At 40.1% G+C, this 23,651-nt stretch overlaps 1 protein-coding gene across 1 annotated transcript in view; it reads left to right on the top strand.

Annotated features, from left to right (window-relative positions):
• The window catches only part of grm5b (glutamate receptor, metabotropic 5b), a 65,636-nt gene extending 53,669 nt beyond the window's left edge, over positions 1 to 11,967 (top strand). Inside the window, exons 12-18 of the mRNA XM_071496722.1 lie at positions 1,555 to 1,672; positions 1,843 to 2,029; positions 2,538 to 2,696; positions 3,213 to 3,338; positions 4,089 to 4,271; positions 5,359 to 5,525; positions 7,534 to 11,967. Of these exons, the coding sequence (XP_071352823.1) occupies positions 1,555 to 1,672; positions 1,843 to 2,029; positions 2,538 to 2,696; positions 3,213 to 3,338; positions 4,089 to 4,271; positions 5,359 to 5,525; positions 7,534 to 8,611 (2,018 nt within the window). The 3' untranslated portion in view covers positions 8,612 to 11,967. The remainder of the gene's footprint in view (positions 1 to 1,554; positions 1,673 to 1,842; positions 2,030 to 2,537; positions 2,697 to 3,212; positions 3,339 to 4,088; positions 4,272 to 5,358; positions 5,526 to 7,533) is intronic.
• The last annotated feature ends 11,684 nt before the right edge of the window (positions 11,968 to 23,651 follow it).

Raw genomic sequence — 23,651 nt, 5'->3', positions numbered from 1 at the left:
CATATTTACCCGGGTGGGTGGTCCTCACCCCTAATGGCTAGACCGAGCAGTTACTGTAGTCCTTCTCTGATTATTCTGTTGCATGATTTTCGATAACTCACTCAGATTTAATGCAGTTTTAACTGAAATGGCACTTTGAGCTTGTCAGTGATATAAGACTGCAAGTGAGCCACAAAATCCTTCTGCCTGACTCATTTGCTGTCTGTTTGTTACAGTCCCCTCGGCTCCCATTCAGCAATTAGGTTGTTGTTGATGGCCCTAGACCTAACCACATCACTGATTTAATAAGCTTTATTGACTGTGTTAAAGACAAAGTCATTAAATTATGTCAGTCTTTTTTAATGACTTTTCTGTCTCTTTCTCTCTCTGCGATTTGCAGTACTGTACAAACAGGTGTGTGTGAGCATGTGTGTGCCTGACAGGGAAAGAAACAGTAAGATCAAGAGGAGGAAAAGACAGCAAGATGTAGAAAGAGGGAAAGGAAGACAAACAAAGCAGGAGAGTGATGATCTGCGGTGACAGGAAGTTTTAGAAAGACGCTACCTGTGCCCCTGCTGCTCCGGTATGTCTAGACCAACCAGCTGTATAATTTCAGCAAGCGTTAAGATGGATCATAATTAGAAATGTCCCTTTAATTTATGACACATTATTTCCTTGCCTGGAAGGAAGACAGAGATGGAGGGAGGAAGGGAGGGAGAGAATTAGGTAGAAAGGTGGGAGGAATGAGGATGAATAGAGATAAGAGAGATGTTAGGGGGAAAAGAGAGGGACAGATTGATGGATGAGTAGTACAAAGAAAAAGAGACGGAAACAGATCAAACAGGGGGAATGAAGAAGGAATAGAGACATGGGTGGAGGGAGAAGAAAGACTGGACAGCAAACAGATATCTATTGTAGGCACAAAAGTAAAATGCAAAATAGCAGAAAAAGGGGTGTGCGAGAGAAAAACTGAAATCTTGACTTGAAAGCGGTGAGCATCACTGGATAATGAAGGAGCCGTGTTGATTAATTCACAACATTCATGTTTTATTAATGGATTTGAAACGGATTGATGGCAACTAAATAAACAAATTCAGTTGCGTCACATTTTCACACAAACTAATCCCCCTTTACACATGTTTCCTCATCTAGTGTGACTGTTTTGCTCCTATCCTGACCCACAATATAACCATGTCAGGATATTTTACACAAGATGCAGACTTTGGCTGCAGGCAGTGCTGGTCAGTCACTTAATTAATGAGACTTTCCCAGCTGGATACATGCAGGACCAACATGTCCAACCAGTCCTGACCTGTGCAGGTTGTTGGACTTTCAGGACAGGTGCTGTACACAGATGTTCCACCTGTGCCAGATGTGGTTCAAAGCTTGATGTAAAAAGGGAGTAGGAGAAACAAAAACGGAGTGATAGAGAGAGAATGTAAAGAATGCAGATTGAAACATACAGGTAAATGTTGAAATAAGTATGGAAGTCTTACCTTATGTTCACTTCATATTGTCCAGTACATACACATCAAATAAAAGTTTGCTTCAAGAAATGCATCCCCATATCCCCAGGCTGTGACCCAATCCCAGTTGAGTACCTGCGGTGGGGAGACCCTGAACCCATAGCCGCCGTAGTCTTTGCCTGCCTCGGTCTCATGGCCACATTCTTTGTCACTGCTGTCTTCATCAGGTAACAAATCTCCAATCTCAGAAAATATATGAACTGAAGAGAACTAGAGACAGTGCCAGCCTAGAGAGACACTACACATACCTACTCTGCACATTTCTACTCTTTTATTAGTCACTGTTTTTCTGAGTGTGTGTTTACATATTTGTTTGTCTGAATGCGTCTGTCTTTAGGTTCCGGGACACCCCAGTAGTGAAATCATCCAGTAGGGAGCTGTGCTACATAATACTAGCAGGGATCTGCCTGGGTTACCTGTGTACCTTCAGCCTCATCGCCAAACCCCATGTCATCCACTGCTACCTCCAGCGACTGGGAATAGGCCTGTCACCTGCCATGAGCTACTCAGCGCTTGTCACCAAGGTAAGAACAGTATTAAGAATTTGTGAAATAATTATGATATAAGCTTAAGTTTAAGAGGTAAAGGATGGAAGTGGGTGGGTGGAAGCAGAGCTCTCATAGTCCTCACAGTCCCCTGACACTGCAGATTATAATCCCTTTTTTATCAGTTAGTGTGAGGGGAAATGGGTACCGTAAAATCAAAAGCCAGGGCATAGGTCTATTATACCCCTGTGCCATTCGTTTTGGGAATGAGTGCTGAGTAATAGCCAGGTTGGACTCAACAGTGGCAGGGAACTGCAATAGCATTTCTGTGAGAAATTACCCGGAGTTTATAGCACTAGAATTTGAGTCCTGTGTGCAATTATCATTATTTTTTCAACAGAAAAGTTTCTCACTAATATCCCTCCAAAAGGGCAGTGGCAGCAGTGCGGAAGTACAGAAAGCAGATGACCAGAATACATAGTAGATACAGTATGTTCAGTATATAGTCTATTAAAATGTCCTCATGGTGTTTGAAATCTCGTCCCAGACAAACCGGATTGCTCGGATCCTGGCAGGCAGCAAGAAAAAAATCTGTACAAAGAAACCTCGCTTCATGTCTGCCTGCGCTCAGCTCATCATTGCCTTCCTCCTCATACTGCTGCAGCTGGGCATCATCGTGGCTCTCTTCCTCATGGAGCCACCTGAGGTAAGCCGTGTGTGTCTCTGTGTCTGTTTTTCATCATGAGTGGGAGGGTAGCTCATTGAGACAGGCTTTAGAGCAGACAAATGAACAGAGAAAGAGACACGAAGAAGAATGAGCTGAATCAGGAAAACGTTAAGTTTCTGTTACATCAAAAATGGTTTTTAAGAACATTTGACACCATAATAGAATAATAAGTAGATCAACAGGTGTTGTACTGTTGAGTCTTTATCCAAAAAACACTATTGTTTTCATTGGCAGCTAAACAATCTTGCTTTAAGGCTCTGTTAGGCTTCAGTTCTTTGCCAGCAAACATAAAGAATTGGGCATTTGAAGTTGGCAGTGTAATGAATCAAAATGTCAGTTTGTTAATTTACACTGCTTCCCTGGTCTCTTTTTTAAACGCCCCTGGTGCCAGCATTACCACTTTACTGAAAGAAACAAGGGAAATGATTGTTGTAGCCAAATACTTGTCAAGCATTGTATCACTGGCATGTCATGTTCCCTCCTGTGTCTCTGCAGGTGATTCATGACTACCCCAGCATCCGCCAGGTCAACCTCATTTGCAACACCACTAACCTGGGTGTGGTTGCCCCGCTGGGGTACAATGGCCTGCTCATCCTCAGCTGCACCTTCTATGCCTTTAAGGTACTTGCTAAAATGTTTGTAACTATTGTACAGTTTTCAGTTACAGTTTTGAAAATGCTGATTAAAATTAAAGCCACAAATCTTTACAGAATAAGAAATATAAATTGAGGCTTGACAATTAGCGGGTGCTTTAAAGCTCCAAGGTCACATGTAGTTGGATTCGTAGGTAACGTGTACAAAAGTGTAATCACACTGAATGTTCATTGTTTTACTGCAGTGGTTGATATATGTAAGAGAAATAACACAGACATAATGTGAAAAGCAATGATGAAACCACTGTTTATGTATTGCTGCTCTACAACCTTTCAACAGCAGTAAATTGAATTTTATTACAACAAACGTATTAGAAAGTCACTGTTTGATCATCTGTAGCCTGCAGCCATCCATTTTCTGTAGAGTGTGAGAGCAGAGTGGTAAAAAGAGACAGAAGCTGAAACGCACGCACTTATAAATCAACTGTGTTTATGAACACAGCAGCAGAGCAGAACAATATAACTCCGGAGGTGTAAGGTTATGACTCCATGTTTCACTTAGTGCTCTTGCACATAATGGTGAGGTTAGCAACAAAATATGGCAGTGTTTACTCTGTTTCTGAATAGGCCATAAATTAAAAAAACTGTCGTTCTTTGCTTTGTTTTAATCATTTAAGGAAGAATACTCAGAATGATTCAACAACAGTGCAGAGATGTTTGAATATTTGCTCACACTTTTCTTTTTCTCTCACTTTGTCTCTCTCTCTCTCTCTCCTAGACCCGCAACGTCCCAGCTAATTTCAATGAGGCTAAGTACATTGCCTTTACCATGTACACCACCTGTATTATCTGGCTGGCCTTTGTGCCCATCTACTTTGGTTCCAACTACAAAATTATCACCATGTGCTTCAGTGTCAGCCTCAGTGCCACTGTGGCTCTGTGCTGCATGTTCGTACCCAAGGTAAGGCTGAAGCTAAAAAAAAAAAATCACTGCTCTGATCTTTATATTTCCTCAAACCTTTCAGTTTCCCTTAACACTAAGTGTCTGCTTCAAGCCACTAATCTTTTTTTTTTTGTGGATTGTCGGGTGTCTATTAGTCGTGTAGGCCCTCTATATTAGGAAACCTCAAACATACAGTGGTTGCAATCATCAGTGAGCAAGGTATATTAGCCTGCTGGTAACCATAGCAACAGTACTGATACTTCATGCTACATTACCAGTCAATTCTCACTGTTGACGCAGATTTAACCATGCAGTCAGCTCACTACACTTTGTATGTGGTCTTAAGTTATGAGTGCAGAAGTAAACTCCAGGGTGTTGCGATATTGAAAATCTTGGATTCAGATGGAAGGCAGTGCCGTGTTCCTTTTCATACGTCTGGATGACTTGTCGGGTATTAAAGTTAAAATTATTCCCATAACTGGGGGCAGTTCAGCCCCTTCTTGTGAATATTTATTGTATCACTCAGAAGCACCTGTGTTTTTTGCTGTATTAGTTGACTGTTTTCAGTCATATTTTGTGCACAATACAGCACAATTTGTGTTGGTATGTGAATACTTTAATGTGATGATAAAGCATACCAAAATATTTCTTGCTTGTGGCCATGAAAAGTAGTAATGTACAGGCAGAGCTCCAAGTAAACAACAACACGTAATTGAAAGTGAAGTTTTTGAATGAATAATTAGAAACTTGAAATTACATTTTCACCACCCGCCTGTTATCACGTACCGTGGTTTCTCCTACTTATACATTAATAGCTGGATATTCATAGAGCTTCAAGGAGAAAGTTTGTGTTTTAACAACAGCAGAAATGCAAACAATCAATAAAAACAAATTAGCAGCTGCCTCTTTTGAGAACTGTCTTCTACATTTATGTCATGGCAGCCTTCAGCCTGCAAAAAAACCCCAAAAAACAGTTTGTGTATGCAGTATCCAAGTGTCTCAAGATTTTTGCTCTCTGTAAACATGATTAAATTAAGCAGTTCTCTTTTTTTAAAGTTCTTTGGCCAAGGTTAAATAAGATATTGTGTGTTTTATTGTGTATCAGGTGTACATCATCTTAGCCAAACCAGAGCGTAACGTGCGCAGTGCCTTCACCACTAGCACAGTGGTCCGCATGCACGTGGGCGACGGAAAATCGTCCTCAGCCGCCAGCCGTTCTTCTAGTCTGGTTAACCTGTGGAAACGCAGAGGCTCTACTGGAGAGACACTCAGGTACGTGTGTGTGTGTGTGTGTGTGTGTGTGTGTGTGTGTGTGTACACTAGAGTATTCTTGGCCAGGTTAATGCCAGGTTACTCCTCAGTTACAGTCCGAGGCACCATTTCTATAATGGCCCCACTCTGAGACTATTTATGGTACATGTGTGAGTGTGTTTTTGTGTGTGTGTGTGTGTGTGTGTGTGTGTGTGTGTGTGTGTTTGAGCTCTCTGAGAGATTGATTCTCTGAACTCCCCTGAGTCTGCCTGACTGTTCTTCTGACCCTAACATGAACTGCAGACAATTGCCTAATGGAGACATGGCAAAGGAGAGAGACGCGAATGAACTGAGGAAGGGAGGGTAAGGAGAAAACTGAGAGAGGAAAAAAAACGGATAGAGGGAATGGACAGAGAGAGATGATGAGCAGAAGTGATGGAAAAGAAATAGAGGAAAACGCTAAAGGAATAGTGTGAAAAGGAGGGACATAATAGCTTTCACACCCAGTTTAAGGCCATCCACATGTCATCTACTGTGACAAGGAACTGATCAAAGGATACAAAGGGAGTGACGCACGGCCACTTGCCTAGAATAAAAGGGGAGAAAAAAGACAAGAACACGTTTTCGTTTGTCAGCAGGTTACTCCAGCCCACCCCGCTTGGCAAGCAAGATTTCAATCAGGCTCTTATGAGAAATGTCAGGAGTGTTTCCATCTTCTTCCTTTTATTCCTCCCTTTCCCTTTTCATCTCTTTTTGGTCCTGTCTCCCTCTGTGGGTGGTGGTAATTGGCAGGGCTGTCTATCTCCTCAGTGCAGGGCTGGAAGCTGTTGCCTTTGAGATGCTGTCATTGTGTAGTCTGAACAGACGCAGACAGACATGAAACCGGCAGACCACGGGGAAAAAAGAAGACATTTTTAAAAGAAAGTAATATTTGAGTGATGATTGAGCCAAATGTTTGAACTACTGAAGAGTGCTTGATTTACCTTCACCAGTCATCAGACTCACCCTCAGAGCTGCATACGATGCAGATGCAGCTTGGTCCCACCTCGCTCCAGAACCTTCTCTACGACACTCTTCAGGTCAACATATGCAGCATATAGGTGTGTGTGTGGACATGTCTTTTGTGAGTCTATGTGTGGGTTGGAGTATCACAGACTGTGTGTGTGTGTGTGTGCGCGCGTGCATGCGTCTCCAGGGTGATTTGAGTTCTTTCACCCCTAGCCACAGCGGTGCGAGGTTTAATCAGAAGTTCCACTATAGATTAATCACACTAATTAACCTGACAAAGGGATGAGAGGAAGGAAAGCGAGGAGGAGGCAGGGGACAGAGCACTGTGACAGATGTGAAGCACAGAAAAGTGTAAGAAATGGTAAGATAGAAGAAGAAATAGAGAGGAAGAGAGAATCTGACAAAGAAAAATGAAGAACATACTGGTGGGAAAAAATAGAACAGAAAATTAATTGTTATGAAATTACTCAGCACATGAAGTCCAACTGATTTTTCTGTAGTTGAGTCAAGGCTCCATTTAAATATGTTTGCATCTATTAAATGACATTAGTCAGCTAAGATAATAAATTAGGGCTAACATAGAGCAGACACAGTTTACGTAATATTTTTGCAATTTTGGCTCATAATGCTAATGGACCAAATACTGCTTCCAGATTTACTGTACAAAGACAGTTTCTTTGCTTTGCAACATTAGTATTTTATTAGGTAAAAAAAAATCTTATTTATTTACTTTAGTACATAAATAACCAAGGAGATACTGCAAGATAAACTTATAGTCATAATCAACAGCATAGTAAATTCACATTAATTATGGAAACAAGCATGGAAGTATAATTGTTCAAACTACAAGTTAATGCAATAACATCACTGATCAAGAGTAGCAAAACTAAACTAAAAAGTAGTGTGTATTTTATTTGAAAGAAAGAGCAAATAATGTTCAGCATGTAAATCTACCTCCAAGCACTAAAACTACCCCCTCTTTCTTCTCTCTCTTCCCTGACACTTCCTTCCTCTGTTCCAGCTCCAACGGTAAATCAGTATCTTGGGCACAGACGGAGCGCAGCAGTTCACGTGGGAACCACCTGTGGCAGCGGTTGTCCTTCCACATCAAGAAAAAGGAGAACAATCAGACTGCCGTCATCAAGCCCTTCTCCAAAGCCTCTGAGGAGCGTTACTGCGGAGGTGACCTGCCCCCACATGTCCCTCTGCCCTCCCTCCCGTCCATGTCCTCCCTGCCCAGTCATCCGGACACTGGCACAGACAAGACCCTGTACGAGCTCTCGGAAGCAGAGGAGCGCTACTCGATCACGTACCGGCCGCAGACACCTTCGCCAATCAGCACTGTCAGCCAGAGACTAGGTGCAGGTTTAGGGGAGGAGCCTCAGATGACCGTTATTCCAAAGTACCCAAGCAGCATTTGCAGCGGCGGCAGCGGCAGCAGTTGTGGTCCTGCCAGCAGTGGCTCGGTTGTGGCCGGGAGTGATGGTCGTTTGGTCGTCGTGGACGATCACCCAGGAGTGGCTCAGAGTTCACTGATGGATCAGATCAGCTGTGTGGTAAATCGTTTCACCGCCAACATCACCGAGCTCAACAGCATGATGCTCTCATCGTCTCCGACTCACTCACACACACACAAACACACACCTCCTTCTCCGCACCCCACCGACCCCTATATGCTACCCCGTGAAATTCAGATGCCTCCGACTCTCACCACCTACGCTGATGTCCAGCCCCTCCCACCTGTCGAGTCTAGCTTGGGGGGCCGGGGTGGCTGCCTCGCTCACCCTATCCCTCACTCACCTTACCCACTGCCGCCTCCTCACCCCCAGACCTCCCCCTCTCTCTCTCCCATGCGAGGGGGCCTGATGACCTGTCTCACTGACTCCCCTCTGAGGAGGGCGGAGTTGGAAGAGGAGCTTATAGCTTTGACTCCTCCGTCACCCTTCCGCGACTCTCTGGCGTCCAGCAGTGGCTCCCCTGTGTCAGAGACAGAACTGTGTCTCCCCCCAGTCCCCTCCCATCCTCCGCCCTCTCCCCCTTCACCCAGGTATAGCAGACTCACACTCAGAAACTACAGCCAGAGTTCGTCCTCACTGTGAGGCAGAGATGACAAGTTAGGAAAACGCAGAAGTGAAGAGGAGCACTCAAAAACGACAGGTCATAATGAGAAAAGAGGATGGATAGACTGACATCCATTTGTCCCTGCCTGGAGTAAAAACCTGCAGTGAAGGAGTCACGGAGGGCTGGTTGGTGAAAACACCAAGCTGTGTTTGTGTTTACATGTTCGCAGTGAGATGCAAGTGTAAGAAGCTTGCCCACGTAGTATTTTCTTAGTGCTGTCTCTCACAGTTGAAGATGTGAAAATGGCCACTATAACTTTGCAGTGTTTTCGTGTCTGTAAAGCCAGAGATCATTCTCGAAGGTCTGGAGCTATGTATCAGTTAGGTTTGGGTAGTGGCCTTAAGGTAACATGGCTATCAACTAATTAGAGAGTGTGTGTGTCTGTGTGCATGGCGTGTGTTGATGAGAGTTAGTGGCAACATGAGAGTGAAGAGTATTGATGAGGTCAGACTCCTAAAGCCTGTACGGGCTTTAAAGGGCACATATATACAATATCTGCTCATATACACACACACACACACACACACACCTATAGTCACGCACACAAACACCTAAGTGTGAGTGCACACGAACAAATACAATTTAAGGGAAAAACACTGTAAATACATGAGAGGTTATGGATTTTTCTTTGATGATAAAATCCAACGTGCTTCTGACAAAAGTGCATTGCGTTAACATACCAGGCTGTATGTTACTCTGACGAACTTTCTCACAAAAGCATCTTTTGATTCATTCAGCTCTCCAATCTGTTGCCCCAGCATAGCTTTCTTCTCCTCAGTCCCTCTTTCTCTTGCTGCTTTCTTTTATCCTGCCAGTATTTCAGTCTTTTCTACTCTTCCAGTTTCTTTTTTTTTTTTTTTTTCAGAAGTTTGAATGTATATTTTCTACATGATCCCTGAAGCAGTTGGGACCAAACCTTTTGTACCTCTCTGTCTGTGACTTGAGAAAGAGGGGGAGGAGGAGGGATTGACAAGACCAGGCCTTGTCTTATGACAAACAGCTTAGTCATCAAATTTTGTTCAGGTGGATGATTGGAAGAAGTCTGACCTCAAAGCTTATTGTTAGTGTGTGACATTTAATAGGGCATTATGTAAGGCTTAGCTGGATCCCAGTCATGACATTTTCTCTATATGGTTTGTCAGCAGGACACAAATGTCATTCTGTCCATCAAAGACAGTGCTTTGAATGGGATTAATTGGAATCACAGTCATCTTTAATGTTAGCAGGAACAGATTGATAGATTCAGTCTGTTGCACAGGTGCTACGGCCCTTTCAGAAAACTCCAGACTCCAGACATGACTGACACTACATTACTGTTAGTCTCACGAGACCAACCTGGTCGAGGAACACGACTGACATCCAGTTTAGCCAGTCAAAATATTAGTGCAGTAGAAACAGGAAAAGGTGGACATGAAAATTACCCAGACCTCAAATCGCAATGACTTAAAGGAATAATTCTGCATTTTCTAAAACTTGCAATCTTACCAAGTGCTAGATGAGGAGATGCCACCATTCCTCTGTTTGTAAAATGAGCTATTTCCCCCCTTTTTCCCAGTGTTTATGCTAAACTAACTAGCTGCTGGTTGTAGCTGTATATTGAATGGACAGACATGAGAGTGGTATTGATCATCATCTCACTCTCAGCAAGAAAATGTCTGAAAAATCTGTTTCTTTAAAGTAATACTTCCTGGACTGGGAAAATGAAATGTTTGAAGCGAATTTAATGTCTCTAAGTAATTTGGCAAAGCCAGTTACTATACAAAAGCTTTTAATAGGAGACAGGCTTTGGTTTACATGAGAGAGAATTTCTGTCTAATTTTAGGTCAAATTGAGGCCAAGATACATCCTGATATTCTAGTCTTAAATGTCTGTGTAGATTGGTAGACAGAACTGACATTCTACAAGACTGCAAAACCTAAAAAAAAACCAAATTTGACTAAAGATTTGGGTTAAAACGTATGCCTTTAAATGGAGTATTGTACTTATGTGTGCCAAGACTTAAACGGAATTTGAGAGGAGTAGTAAGGGGATATACTGTAAATGTGCCGATGAATGCATTCACTAAGATGCTTTTGAGAAATGGGGCCTTGGCATTGTGTCAGCTCACTCCAATGTGGAAAACACGCAGAAAAATCAATTTAAAAAAAACAAGAAACCTACAGTTTGGAAATTGTGATACACAACACAAACATTTTTATACATTTTATATTAGGAGTGTTATTCTGGAGCAAAGACATGGATTTGGTATATTGAACTTAATCAGAGATGAATTAGACTATTGGTATCACGACAACAATCAGTGCTTCAAAATGTTGCCTGTGTATTATTGTCCATCATGGCTCCATATTTTGCGCAGCATACGCGTTGGTCTGCTGTGACAGCAGACTGACGCAGATGCAGTCCATGGTCAGATTTTTTTTTTTTTGAGTGTAGTATTTCTGCTCTACAGTAGCCAGCAAGAACAAACTCAGACAAAGTGAATCTGTAAATAATAAGGGCATGCAAAGACAGTTTTGTTTTGTTTCAGATGAAAGTACATTTATTTACATATCAACAAAGCTGAAAAAAAGAAGAAAAAAAGATGTTTTTGAACTATGTTAAAAGATACAGTACCAATATGTGTTACGACTACTGAAACTGTGTTACTACTCTGAATGTGTGAGTGAGCATTCCTATTCAAATGTCTTGTAATTCAACAATATAATAATAATAATACTAATGAATATGAATATGATTATTGTGCCAAAGGGGTTAGGGAGGGTCTAGCTTACTAGCTTGTGGGTAAATACGTGGTTTCATAAAAAGAAAAATGTTAATGTAAAACTGTTTCTATTGTTTTGGATATTTTCTATATAAATATTCCACATTTTCCAGTGTAAAAGCAATATTATCCATATGTACTCAAGGTGCACATCTGAGGGGTTTCTTAAATCATAAATAATGTTTTAGATTGTTGTTCTTTTTCATCGCTCTGTAATCTTTGGTGGGCAACAAAAAGGATGAAAGTGGGTAGATAAGTCACACTTTTCTTTGCATTTTTTCTAAATCTATATTTAATGAAAGGGAAATATTTAGTAATTTCTAGTTACAAAGGTGCAATTTCCTATTTTTGCAACGTTCTTTGAACTAAGGGCCTGTAGTTCCACTTTTTCCATCTTTTATTCCCAGTTAAGTCTGACCTACTGAAGGCATAGGTTCAGTGTAAGATAGTAAAGGAGGTGATTTGTGTATGCCATTAATTGTCGTTCACTGCAGACGTGGTCCTATATCCTCAAACAAGCTACAGTATGTCTCTGCAATTCCAAGCAAGAGAATAAACTTAAAAAAAACAAAACGCAAAAGATACGCACAACCAACATCTGAGATGATGTGATAGGATTAAAAATGTACAAGAAAAATGCATGAAACAAGAGTTGTTGGTCATACCTGTACACATAATCGGTCCCTGTCTTAAAGTGCTGTCTGTACATTTACATCTACTCATCTAATTGTCCTAATCTGGGCACTGACCTGTTTAACCAGCGCTATTGTTGAGATGTGTTTGGGGAAGAGCCAGTCTATGTGCTACTGCCTGTCACTGACATTCTTTGTAACGTGCTGGGAGCTGGCTTCAGCATTTCAGCTGCGTGTTATCAGCCCCATGGGTGAGGCTCGACAGTTGTGTGCTGCCTCTGCAGAAAAAGACAGGATCAGTGATTACATCTACTGCTGTCTCACTCTCTTTAAGGGCTCAGTTCTGTGACATCATCTTCCTCACAACAAATAGTCATAAAAAAGGGTCATAAAAAATATACGCACTGTATATTTGGTATTAAAGAGTCATGCAGGTGTTGACTTGTAAGCTCAGCGTAAACTCACTGAACCACAGGGAGTACAAAAGTAATCTGACATCTATTGTAGCATTTCAAGGAAATAAGATTTCTATAGCATTTGAATGCAATCTTTTCAACCTGGGACTTTTTTAACATTTTCCATGAAAAATGCATAGTAATCATGCCGGTATGGAAATGAAATAGTAATGCAGACAGGACATTTTGCTGACAAGCTGTGAGACATCTGCACTAATACCATCACTCCACATTTTAGCCCTACCTCAAGGATCACAAAAAGCTACCAGTCATATTAATCTGGGCTGAGCTCGGTTAAATTGATATTTCCCTTTATATTCTAGACAAAACATGATGATGAGCTAAATCTTATGTTTGCCAGGAAGATGATCTCTTGATGATGTCTACCCAAAATGCCGTTGGCTCACTTATTTTTATAAATGCACTCTAAAGAATTGGATTGATAATCCCTGCACTCAAAAATACTTTTAATCCAGACATGCTTATCTGCTGATAGGAGGAAAGCAGAGCCAAGGTCATTTATTTTATACCTTTTGAATGAAAATATGAACAGTTAAGGCTTTTACCAGTTGCCCCTGTCCCTCATTTATCTTGCCAGATAAAATAATGGGGTTGTTTTGGGTTTTGGGTGCAGCTTTTTAGTGAACTCATTCATCATAAGTGCTGGCAGTGGCTACCCTGCTGAAATGACACCACCAGCTTTCGACCATCTGTAATAGTGGTGCTCTTAAGCTGACCCTTACTCCTCTGTAGAGGGAGGTGAGTCAGAAACAGGAATCTAAAGAGAGATAGATCACAAATACTGTTAATTTAAGTTATTGTCAGTTTGGCACTCAAGGGGTCTCCGGTGAGACAGAGCAGCCTCTCCCACTATCCTGCCTGAGTATTTGTTTGATTTGATACAGAACACCGAACTATGTTTACTGTGTAAACACCACATAGACATATGGTTGTATACGCTGTGAGGACAGAGTGGAAGAAGTTTGTTTTGCCAGCCCATTGCTACAGTCTCCCACAAAATTGTTATAAATAATGTGTCATGTTGAACACCTTTGTAAGCGTAAGAGGTAGTGACAATGAAATAAGTAAATCGCAAGATTAGGTGAGAGGTAAATAAGAACATTTAGAGAGGTGCTGAGTATTTCGAGGCTGAGATCAACCAGCCCCTTGTCCCTCTACCTGCCAAGCAATGAATCCTTTCACATTTATGTCAATTCTGTTCTTTGTTTTGTCTTTTTTTGTGCACTAATCAAAAGAAACTGATGAGCAGTGTCAATGAAATCCCAACAATACCCATCCCTCAGAGTACAATCGATCACTTAAGAGTTGTTTTTAGAAGCAGGAAAAATTGTATTGAAAAGAAGTATCAATATGAAGTGATGCTGATCATTTTGGGTCAATATCAAGCACTGGTGTTGAGAATATCCTCTGTACAGCTGAACCAAGAATTTCCAAATCCACTGATACACTAATTAACTTAAACTTCATTTTGTAAAATTACCTGATTTCTTATACTTTCAACTAATGGCATTTTGACTTTAAACTGTGCTGTACATTATAAGATACATATCAGTCTCCTCAATATTAAATTCCTGTGGGGATTGGATGAATCCACTTTTGCTGCAGCTGGTTGAGTGAAACCCAAGGCCCAGGGGGTGACAACTAGATGTCTTAAAAATCATCAACAGTATTTTTGTAAGTTTGTCCGAAGCTGCTGATCTGAATGTTGCTTTTTATTACTGAGTAAAGAGCATATGTGTTTCAATATATGGTTGTTTCCTCAGCGAGTAGAGTAAAACAACTGATTTTAGGTAATCAGTGTAGATTATATAGTGCAGAGGAGATGGAGTTGTGTAATAAGAAATTAGATTCTGTGTTATATTGATTTAAAATACTTATTTATTTGGCTTCAGGATTTATGAGAAAGTAAAATAACTTATTAAGCAGGTCTGTGTGTCTGTATGGCATTATCGTTTTACATACAGAGCAGGTAACTTACAGAGTTTACAGTATTGTGCATTGATGGTTTGTGAAATCTGTTTAGTTAATCAAACTCATCCTGTGTTTCTACTGGTGAGAGAATTAAACCAAACTGAACTGTGATATTACACCATGACACAGAGGCATCCTTGCAGGGCATGATGGGTATCAAAGAAACACCAATGTGGGTGATTTCTTTAGTTTTATGCTGTGTGTTTTTTTAATATTCCTCATATATAGATCATCCTGTTTGGATTACTGCTGTGGACACAAACATAATTAATATCCCTGCTTTAAAGTCTGGTGAGATTCTGTTCCCAGTAGTGTTTGACAGTAGAGTTTTAGCGATATCAATAAGGAGATAAATGTTGCCTATAGAAGTGATGTTTACATTCTTACTGCTCACTTGAGATAGTCGAGATTATCATGTTTAATTACAGAATTCAGTTGTAGTGACATTTTACAAGCTTGTAAGCAAACGTACACGTTTAGTGTTTTTCTGGAACACTGAGGTGGATGATCTGAGCGGAAAAACAAATTTCACTTATTTTTTGACAAAGGCAGCTCATCTGCATATAAATTAAGGCCCTGTGCTGTGCTCCACTCTCTTTACAACTTATCAAAAGTTTAATTCAGCCCAGCTCATTGAAGCGACTGCTTTGGGCTTCATTTTGATAAAAAGAAAAAGATGATGGCTTACCATAAACATAATTAAGGGGAAGAGGAATGAGATGAATTCCCTCTACTAAGTGTGTAGAATGTAATATATGTTTATTCTGTATTCATTTAGAAGTATTTATTCACTCCAGGCAGATAATGAAAATGTATGGTATATGTATATTAGTTGTTTATTTTGAAAATTAACGGCAAAATCAGTCTTAGATTGCAGTGTGTTCTCAGACTCCAATATTGTTTTAGCACAACATTGTTAACATACGCTCCTCCACTCAGTGCCAATTTTCTCTCATCTTTTTTCAGTTCAGGTGCTACTGCAGTTCCTAGCTGAGGTGGATAAACACTACACAAATGTGATTAAACTGGAGGTATATCTACACAAGCTTCTGTGGTGAAAGCCTTGTAGTGTTTATCCAGCCTCAGGAACATTTGATAGTAGGTGATTTACTTTTAATGAACATGACCTTTTCAAAGCATTGTTAATTAGTTTTTTCCCCCTTACGTTCAGAACTGTAGAATGTAATTTGATGCTATATATTGGTGTGATGATGATGGAAGATGGTTTTATATCTGGATATTTGATTATGTACTAAATATTTTCACTCAGCTTTGTAAAGTGTAAAATGTGAGAATATATGGCTCTAGCTGTTTGAAAAATACAGTATGTTTCTAAGTGGCTTTTTAGTGGGGGTGGATGACGGGTGAGATGGGGGGAGTGGGGTTATAGATGTTTACTTGAGGCAGATTTTATGCTAGTCGCTGTTTTTGCCCACAGATGAGCATTAGAGTAGCTTCAGTGATTCGAAACTCAAAGGTTTGATATAACTGACTTGCTTTCTGATTGTGCGGGCATCCAAATTGTTTGTCACTGACACTGGGACTTTGTTCACAGGCTTTTTGGAGGCCAAAACCAGAGCAGTTTTGGCCAAACAGAGTTCTTCTCATCTCCCAATTAATGAATCTTTATCTCCTCACTCCAAATTGGCCCAGGGTGATGCCCATGAAGGCACTTCTATGGGCTGGTCTATTGCCACAGGGAAGTGTAAACTGAAAGGACAGTGTTCAGTGTTGACAGGATGCTCCTTGTACTTTTAATATAACCACAGTTTTTCCCAACTTCTTCTGTAGTTTAGATTAAAAAAACACACATTTAATGTTTATATTCTAGGTGATGAAGGTTAGGAAATTAGAAAATCACCTTATAGTTGATACAGTTGGACCATGCATCAAAGCATGAGCTGTCAAAAAGAAAATGCCAAAAGTTTTTAATCAATACAACTGTGCTTAATATTTCATATCTTGTTGCCCTGGGTCTCCTTCTTGGAAATACCACATTGCTCTGATTCCTCTGTCACTGCATCTCATCAGGTGCAGATGCATTAAAGGGATCTGTGAAGAACCACAAGCCTCCAGAAGCCTGTACAAAAGGAAAAACAGTGAGCACTTGTAGTTAGACCGGTATTAGGCGGTTCTAGGCTGCTACACAACCAGTAAAAGTAAAAGTAACTCTGATTTTGTAGGTGTGTTGGGTAAGGGAACATATGAGTTAAACCTTTTGTTGAGCACTTCTCCTCTCTGCAGAAACACTGTGCTACCAAAGCACTTTGGCTTTAACAGGTGGATTTTCTAAAAGTCACCATTGTGTGACTCACTGCAGTCAAACGCCCACCCTCTGAGCACCAAGAAAGAGCTGGCATAGCCTACTAGAAATGGAAGAAAAGTCACAGGGCATTCATTAACTCTAACTTACAGCTCTTCACGAATCCTGGTTCTCTTCATGTATTTTCTTACTGGGATGTAACTCAATGTTCCTAGGAGCCTCCAGTCAGTGTGACCGCCACACAGCAGTGCTGTGGAGTCAGACAGGAGATGGGATATGGTGTGGGGGAAAAAACTATCAAACAAAAAATGGGTTTCGCTTTTTATTTGTTTTGCTATTGAGAAATCATTGTGTAAGTGTACTACAAAGTACCTTTGAATCATTATTGAAATCATTATTAAAAAAAACTATGTTTGACCACCCTGTCTTTTCTGTCTTTTTATAGTCAATCATAACAATAAATAAGTTATAGTTATTTTCATACAAACACTGCAGCATACACTGTCAACCCATCTTTGATCATGCACAACAGAGGGTTAAAAACATCTGGTCAGTTAATGTATATAGATTGTATATGAATAGTGTTGTTGATGATGAAAAGTGGTCACATGTGACATTAACCCTGGATGTTCAACATGGCTGATGGTGAACATACCTAAGAATTCTTCATTTGGACATATCAATGTGAGAAGGGGAGGAAATTTACAGCTGAGATGGCTCAAAGTTTCTGCCACTATCTTCTATATGGTTAAAGGTAATCTTAGTAATTCTACAGTTAAAGAAATTGTAAAAACCAAAATAAACTAATATCAGAACAGGTTGAAGATCAGGTCCCGTAACATTTACACTGAACTTAGATTGAATCTGCTTTGATCTCAAAGGGTTATTAACAAAACAATATGAGTTACTTTTTTGTCTAAGAAATTAAGACATTTCCATTAAATTCATGAAGGAACAAAACACTATTCACCACTGTGGTTTTACAGATTAAATTTTAAATGAATATGGACATTTTTATCCAACAATCTACACTCAATGATGCTTAATGACATAGAAACATGGTCTTAGAAATTTTTTGAATTTATTACTTATCAAAAAATGAAATTTCTCAGTCACAAAAATATTTAGACCCTCAATTCATTGTTTTGTAGACAACAAAGTGCAGCTTTGAATCTCCTTAGGGGAGTCTCTACAAGCTTTACACAAATGGATTTGGGCAGTTTGTCTCAATCTTTGTGGCCCATCCTCTCGAGGTGTCAGATTAGATGTGAAACATCTGTGAACTGCCATACTCAGGTCTCTCCACAGATGCTCTATGGGGTTAAAGTCTGGGCTTTGGCTGGACCTCGGCTGTTGTGCTGAAAGATGAACCATTGCCCAAGTCTCAGCCAGGTCTTGAGCACTCTGGAGCAGGTTTACTTCAAGAACCTCCCTGTATCTGGCAGCATTCATCCTTCCCCTAATTCTTACTTGTCTCCCTTTACTATGAAATACAGGTCTTTCTTGTCAGTGTCACTGTGAAAGGTATTTTTGCCAGCACTGCCACAGTTTAGAGACTCGGTTTTAGTGCTGCAGCAATCCCTGGCCCAGGGTTGTCTCTCATAACAAAGTCTCCAAAGAATTCCTTTCAGTGAGATTTTGCAGTTTTTTATATCTTGGAAAAATAGAGCACTGCTATCAGATTGTTTCTCTGAATCAGCAGATATACTGTCATGGGAGAAGAAGTTGGATCAGTACATCCCTATTTGTCAATTCCAGCTGCTGCTTCATAAATTGCACATAACGCTGCATTCATGGGATAGACCCACACTGTTTTTTTTACACAGCATCATTTAATAAAATATATTTTTAAAAATGTTGATTGTGATTATCAGCAATCATTGTACAAAAGTATGAAAAATAATTTGTGGAAAAGAAACATAGACCTGCATTAGAGTTCAGGTCTGGAGTCTCCAGTCTGGTCTATATTGGTTTTATTATATGCAATAGTTGGAAAGGTTCCCAGTTTTAGAGCCCAAAATGAACTCATCAGCCTTTGAGTCTGTGACCTAGAGCAAGTATCATTGTACCGAGTCTGTGGAAGCTGCTAGACAGCACCTTGACAGCTCCGGTTATATTTGCTTCCCCCTCCATCTCTGTCAGTGTCACAATGACATGGCAGCCAGTATGACAGAGTGACATCAGCTGATGAATCAGCCCCCAGAAACATTTCATTCATTTAACTGAAGACATACAGGTCAAGAAAATGAAATTACCCTGCCATCTTTCATTCTCCCCAATTTACCCTCTTTTATTTCTCTCTGTCACTCTACTCCTCCATTGTTTCTCTCTTCGCCTCTCAGTACAGAAATGTCCAAATTGTTGCACATGGCCCATTTTTCAAACAAATGGAAAGGATGAAAAGGCAATAAGCAAACGGCAGGAATACAAAAAATGGAGGGAAAAAAGTTAGACACCATGTAATTTTGTCATTACAGTGGAGGAAGTTTGGGCATTAAAACATGCATGCAATCACCTGACAGACATGGTCATCAGTCACAGATGGATTTACTCAAGTGCATCAATATCTACTTCAATATTCTCCTGTGGGATGTTCAGGTGTGTTTTTGTCTTTGAGGAATATGAATACTTAAAGGAATAGTTTATTGTTTTGGAAAAAAACACTTTGTTTTCTTGCCAAGAGTTAGATGAGAAGATTGATCTCTGGAAGAATTGGAAGGCAGAGTTTATTACCATCAGCCAGGCTGCTGCTGGCGGACATTTAGATTCACAAACACAAGAGTGATATCAATCTTCTCACCTAACTTTGGGCAAGAAAACGAACAAGTGGATTTTCCACAATGTTGAAAATCATCAGACTCATGCAAAGTCAACAAATAGTGTTATATTATCATCCATAATTGCTCCAGCTGGCATATTTAAAGTGAATAAAAAGCTAAATGTGCCTGATATTAAAAAGAACATAAACACCCAGAGACCCCAAGTTTTATCTCTGATGAATTAGAAGCTAACCTATTTGTATGTTTAGCCATTGCTACATAGCCATTGTTAGGAATAACAGCTGTTTAGTAACGAGTCTTGCTAAGAGCTTCAGCCATTGTTACATATACAGTAGAAGAGGTCAGAATACGCCCTCTGAGTGCCACTTCTTCAGGGCAGACACTCCAGTGACTCTGAATGGGAAAGGGATGAGACAGGCCAACGGGGCTGGGGCTAGCTGGTTAGCATGCTAACTTCAGTAGAATAGAAGTGATAGAACTAGAAGCAAAAGAGTTTGCTTTTCACCACTGAAGACAGTTCTTGGGCGAGTAGAAGAATTAAATTAATGCAAACTTTGGCAATGCAGCAATAGCAAAACCTACAAATAGCTCTTTTAAAATGTATCCTAGGATGTTGGATATCATGTTATAGTGCCCATCACAGTCCCTAAAAATCCCCCTAATTTTCTCCACTAGCCTGGACCCGCAATATAGCCTACTCAGTTTGGACTGTGCTGTAAAGCCGTCAGTGAGTGTGTCTTTGACTTGCAACATTTACAAATGAATAAACATGCTTGTACTGATGAGAATGACTTTTACATGGCATTAAAAAAAGAATAAAACCAGGAAGTACAATAAGTAATCCTCAAACACTGCCCCACAACATACATTTACTGTAATCAGTGTTGAGGATGTTTATTCCGATGTAAATGGCATGCTGTGGGTTCATTGTAGTCAGATGGGCCCTATATATAAAGTCTGTGTGGGCAAGGGATGTAATGGCAGCATGTGGTTAACAGTGAGTGTCAGGCTGTGCATAAATGTGCATGGACACATATATTTGCTGTGTGTATATACATAGTATGCATGTGTGGGCATGGGCATATTTACATTGAAGGTGAAAACATTTCATTCCGCAGTGATCTGTTCTTTTTGTGTGTAGGTGTATGCATATGGCCGGGGTAACTGACCGTGAAGCCACTCCAGAGGACCTAATTTAAATGTGAAGGATATAATATTAACACCACAAGGCTCGAGTGGCCAACCCCACTCTGATTGAGTGGCTCCACCCACACCTCCAACTTAATGAAATGCTGCTCTTGCATCCTTTTTCTGGCTGATCAATGTTAGTAACAAAGCACAGAAAAGGCAGGAAAAGACAGTGACGTTCGTACCACTGAGAGATGTTGTTAGACACAACATGAACCGTAAAACCCACTTAGCTGTAAAAATTACCCCATCATGTGGAACTAAAACATGATTAACACACTAATAAATATTTTAAACAACGCTAACTTAGTCATATTAATTTGGTCATTTCAGCCTAATTTGCCCTTGAACAGCTGAAACAATTTCAAGGTGACACAAGCAACATGAGGAGCCTAATGGCTTTTAAACAGTGGGTTAATATATAAATGAACAGCAATTTAGTCACAGATGTTCACCAGGTATTTAACTGCTTCAACCAGTCTGAACTGAGGACTGGAACTAATGGTTTCATAAATTACTTGTTATTATGCTTATATTAATTTCAGTAATTCGTGCAGAGTTTACATTAACCTAAATGTAGCACTATTCTTCATAATACAGTGGTGCTCAGGCTGGCTTCAAGGAAGGGAGGTTTTTTTAAGTGTTAGGGAGTGAGGAACTGTGAAGTGAATACAAAGAAGGGAAACCGCTGAAAGCGTGCTTTGCTCACGCACATACTGTACTGTACAGCTGTTGAACAGTGCTGTATCCAGAGCTAGAGTGGGGTGGCCACGGCATAGTGAACCTTAATGAATGGCAAGTGATCAAAACTTCAAAAATTTTGCATCAATGAAATGATCAGTCAAAACAAATCCATCATATTTCTTCAGTTATGCACAAATGAATCAAAACTGAGTCCCAAAACTCATGCTAGCATCCATTGTAATGTCCGAATTCAAGGCCAGGTTGTTGTTTTTGCATTTTACAATACATCATTAAACAACTGGACTGAACAACCTATAACAGCAGAAACATGCAGTCATCATATACAGTTTTCTTCTCCACCTCCACTTGCCACAGTCTCTGGGAATAATTATGTTCAGTATAGGCTACACAGTTTCTTAGAGCTATTAAATTATCAAAACAAAATTATAACAGATAGACTAAAAAGTTTACCTGTAAGCAGAACAGATAAACTAAGCTTGTAAGGAAAAACAGGAAACACCACTTTAAAATATCAAAAAGAAAACGTAGGGGGTCTCAACAATGGGCCATATTATTTTATGTATATCTACGCAGTGAGGTTTATTTTTATGTAACTCTCATTTTATAATAATGCAATAAAAATATATTGCAGTCAAAGTTTTTATGGCTTTTGAATGCAATTGCCTCTACATATTTAAATGTCCAATAAAAAAGGTGATATATGAACGTGAATATGAGCTAATTCAGGCTGTATACAAACTTAAAAGGCCTTTATTTATGTCAAATAAAAAGTCTTTAAACAGTTCTTATGTAACAGAACCAATGAATAAATACACAATAAAGAATTATGCAAAAGAACTGCTTGTTCTTGTGTAGCTACTTGGATCTCGTGGTTGAAGTTTGACTCTGTATGTTGGAGGTACTGCTAATGGCAATGGGAGCCCCTGATTTGTCACATAGTATTTCAACACACTGGTTAGCTGCTGCTCACCATAGTACACTACCTGTTTACAGTAGCTCTGATGACCAGCACGTGGATACTGCCAGTGGAGTGCTCAATTTCAGGACCTGCTGCTTTCCTGACCAGAGATCAGCTCTCACTGCATCAATCCTACCATTACTGTAGTAGTTGGAAATGGCAAATTTTAACAAATCAAGATATTAAAAACATAACATTTGGTCTTAGGAAACTATGATTTACATATAACATTTATAGAGTAAATGAAAATTGATTAATCAAGAAAAAAAATGAATAGGAACAAACACAAGGTCACAGACAGGTTCTCTGTCGCATAATGTCTATTAGTGTGTATTGCAGATCTTGAGCTTGTGTGTGTGTTGGGGAAACATGCACAAGAAATTACACAACATAAGCAGTAAGTATGGGGAGCAACAGCAAGGGGATGACAGACTGAAAGGACCGAAGGAAAGGCATGACAAAAGATGAGGAATTTGTGATACCGAGAGAGCAAAACCAGCAAGCAAGGAGCAAATCTGTGGTTGCAGAACAGAGCTGAAAGTCACTTCAGTTTTAATTTCCTATCCAGTGGAAGCGAGAACAATATCAAGATTGAAACATTAGTTTCAATGAATCACTCTTAGAGGGAGCTCAGTGGGTTCAGGCTGTTAACATTCATAACATCATCCGTCCGTCTCTGTGTCTCTGTTCCCTGCTCCTCTAGTTTGTGTTATTACATGGGCACATACACTCACACATGCTGAGAGACACACACACACTCCCATAAATGCACTAAAATACACATGTGCCCACACTAATGCACACATACACTCACTGCCACACAAACACAGTGTAATGGCACTAATGAGACTGCATGACTAATACATCTTCAGTCCCTTCTTCAGATGAGTGCTTATTATGGTCTGTCAAGGAGATGAGTCAGTCTATGTCACGGTTACTATGGTGATCAAAGCCTCCAGCACTTCTCTTAAGTGCCTGCTGGCTAAAATAAGCTCTTTAGACCTATTAGCATACAATGACACCCACACACACACACACACACACACATACATGCGTGCATGCAGGCAAACACACGTATTCAAACAGGCAAGTTGATGCTCTGACCTCCAAAGCAATAAAATTTGCCCACCGTGATTTTTATGAAACCCAACATTTTTAACAAGATTACAATGTGACAAACAAGAACTAAATGGAAGACTCGAAAGATTTTAAAAAAAAAAAAAAACACAACTTATTATTGTTTTTACACAAACTAATGGAAAAGGTCTCGTACTGAGCCTCAGT

The sequence above is a fragment of the Trachinotus anak genome, unplaced genomic scaffold (assembly GCF_046630095.1).
Source record: "Trachinotus anak isolate AG129_WGS33_773 ecotype Australia unplaced genomic scaffold, CSIRO_AGI_Tana_v1 ptg000014l, whole genome shotgun sequence".
NCBI classification, from domain to species: domain Eukaryota; kingdom Metazoa; phylum Chordata; class Actinopteri; order Carangiformes; family Carangidae; genus Trachinotus; species Trachinotus anak.
The sequence above is the reverse complement of the archived record's forward strand: the minus strand, read 5'-3'. Positions and strand labels throughout refer to the sequence as shown.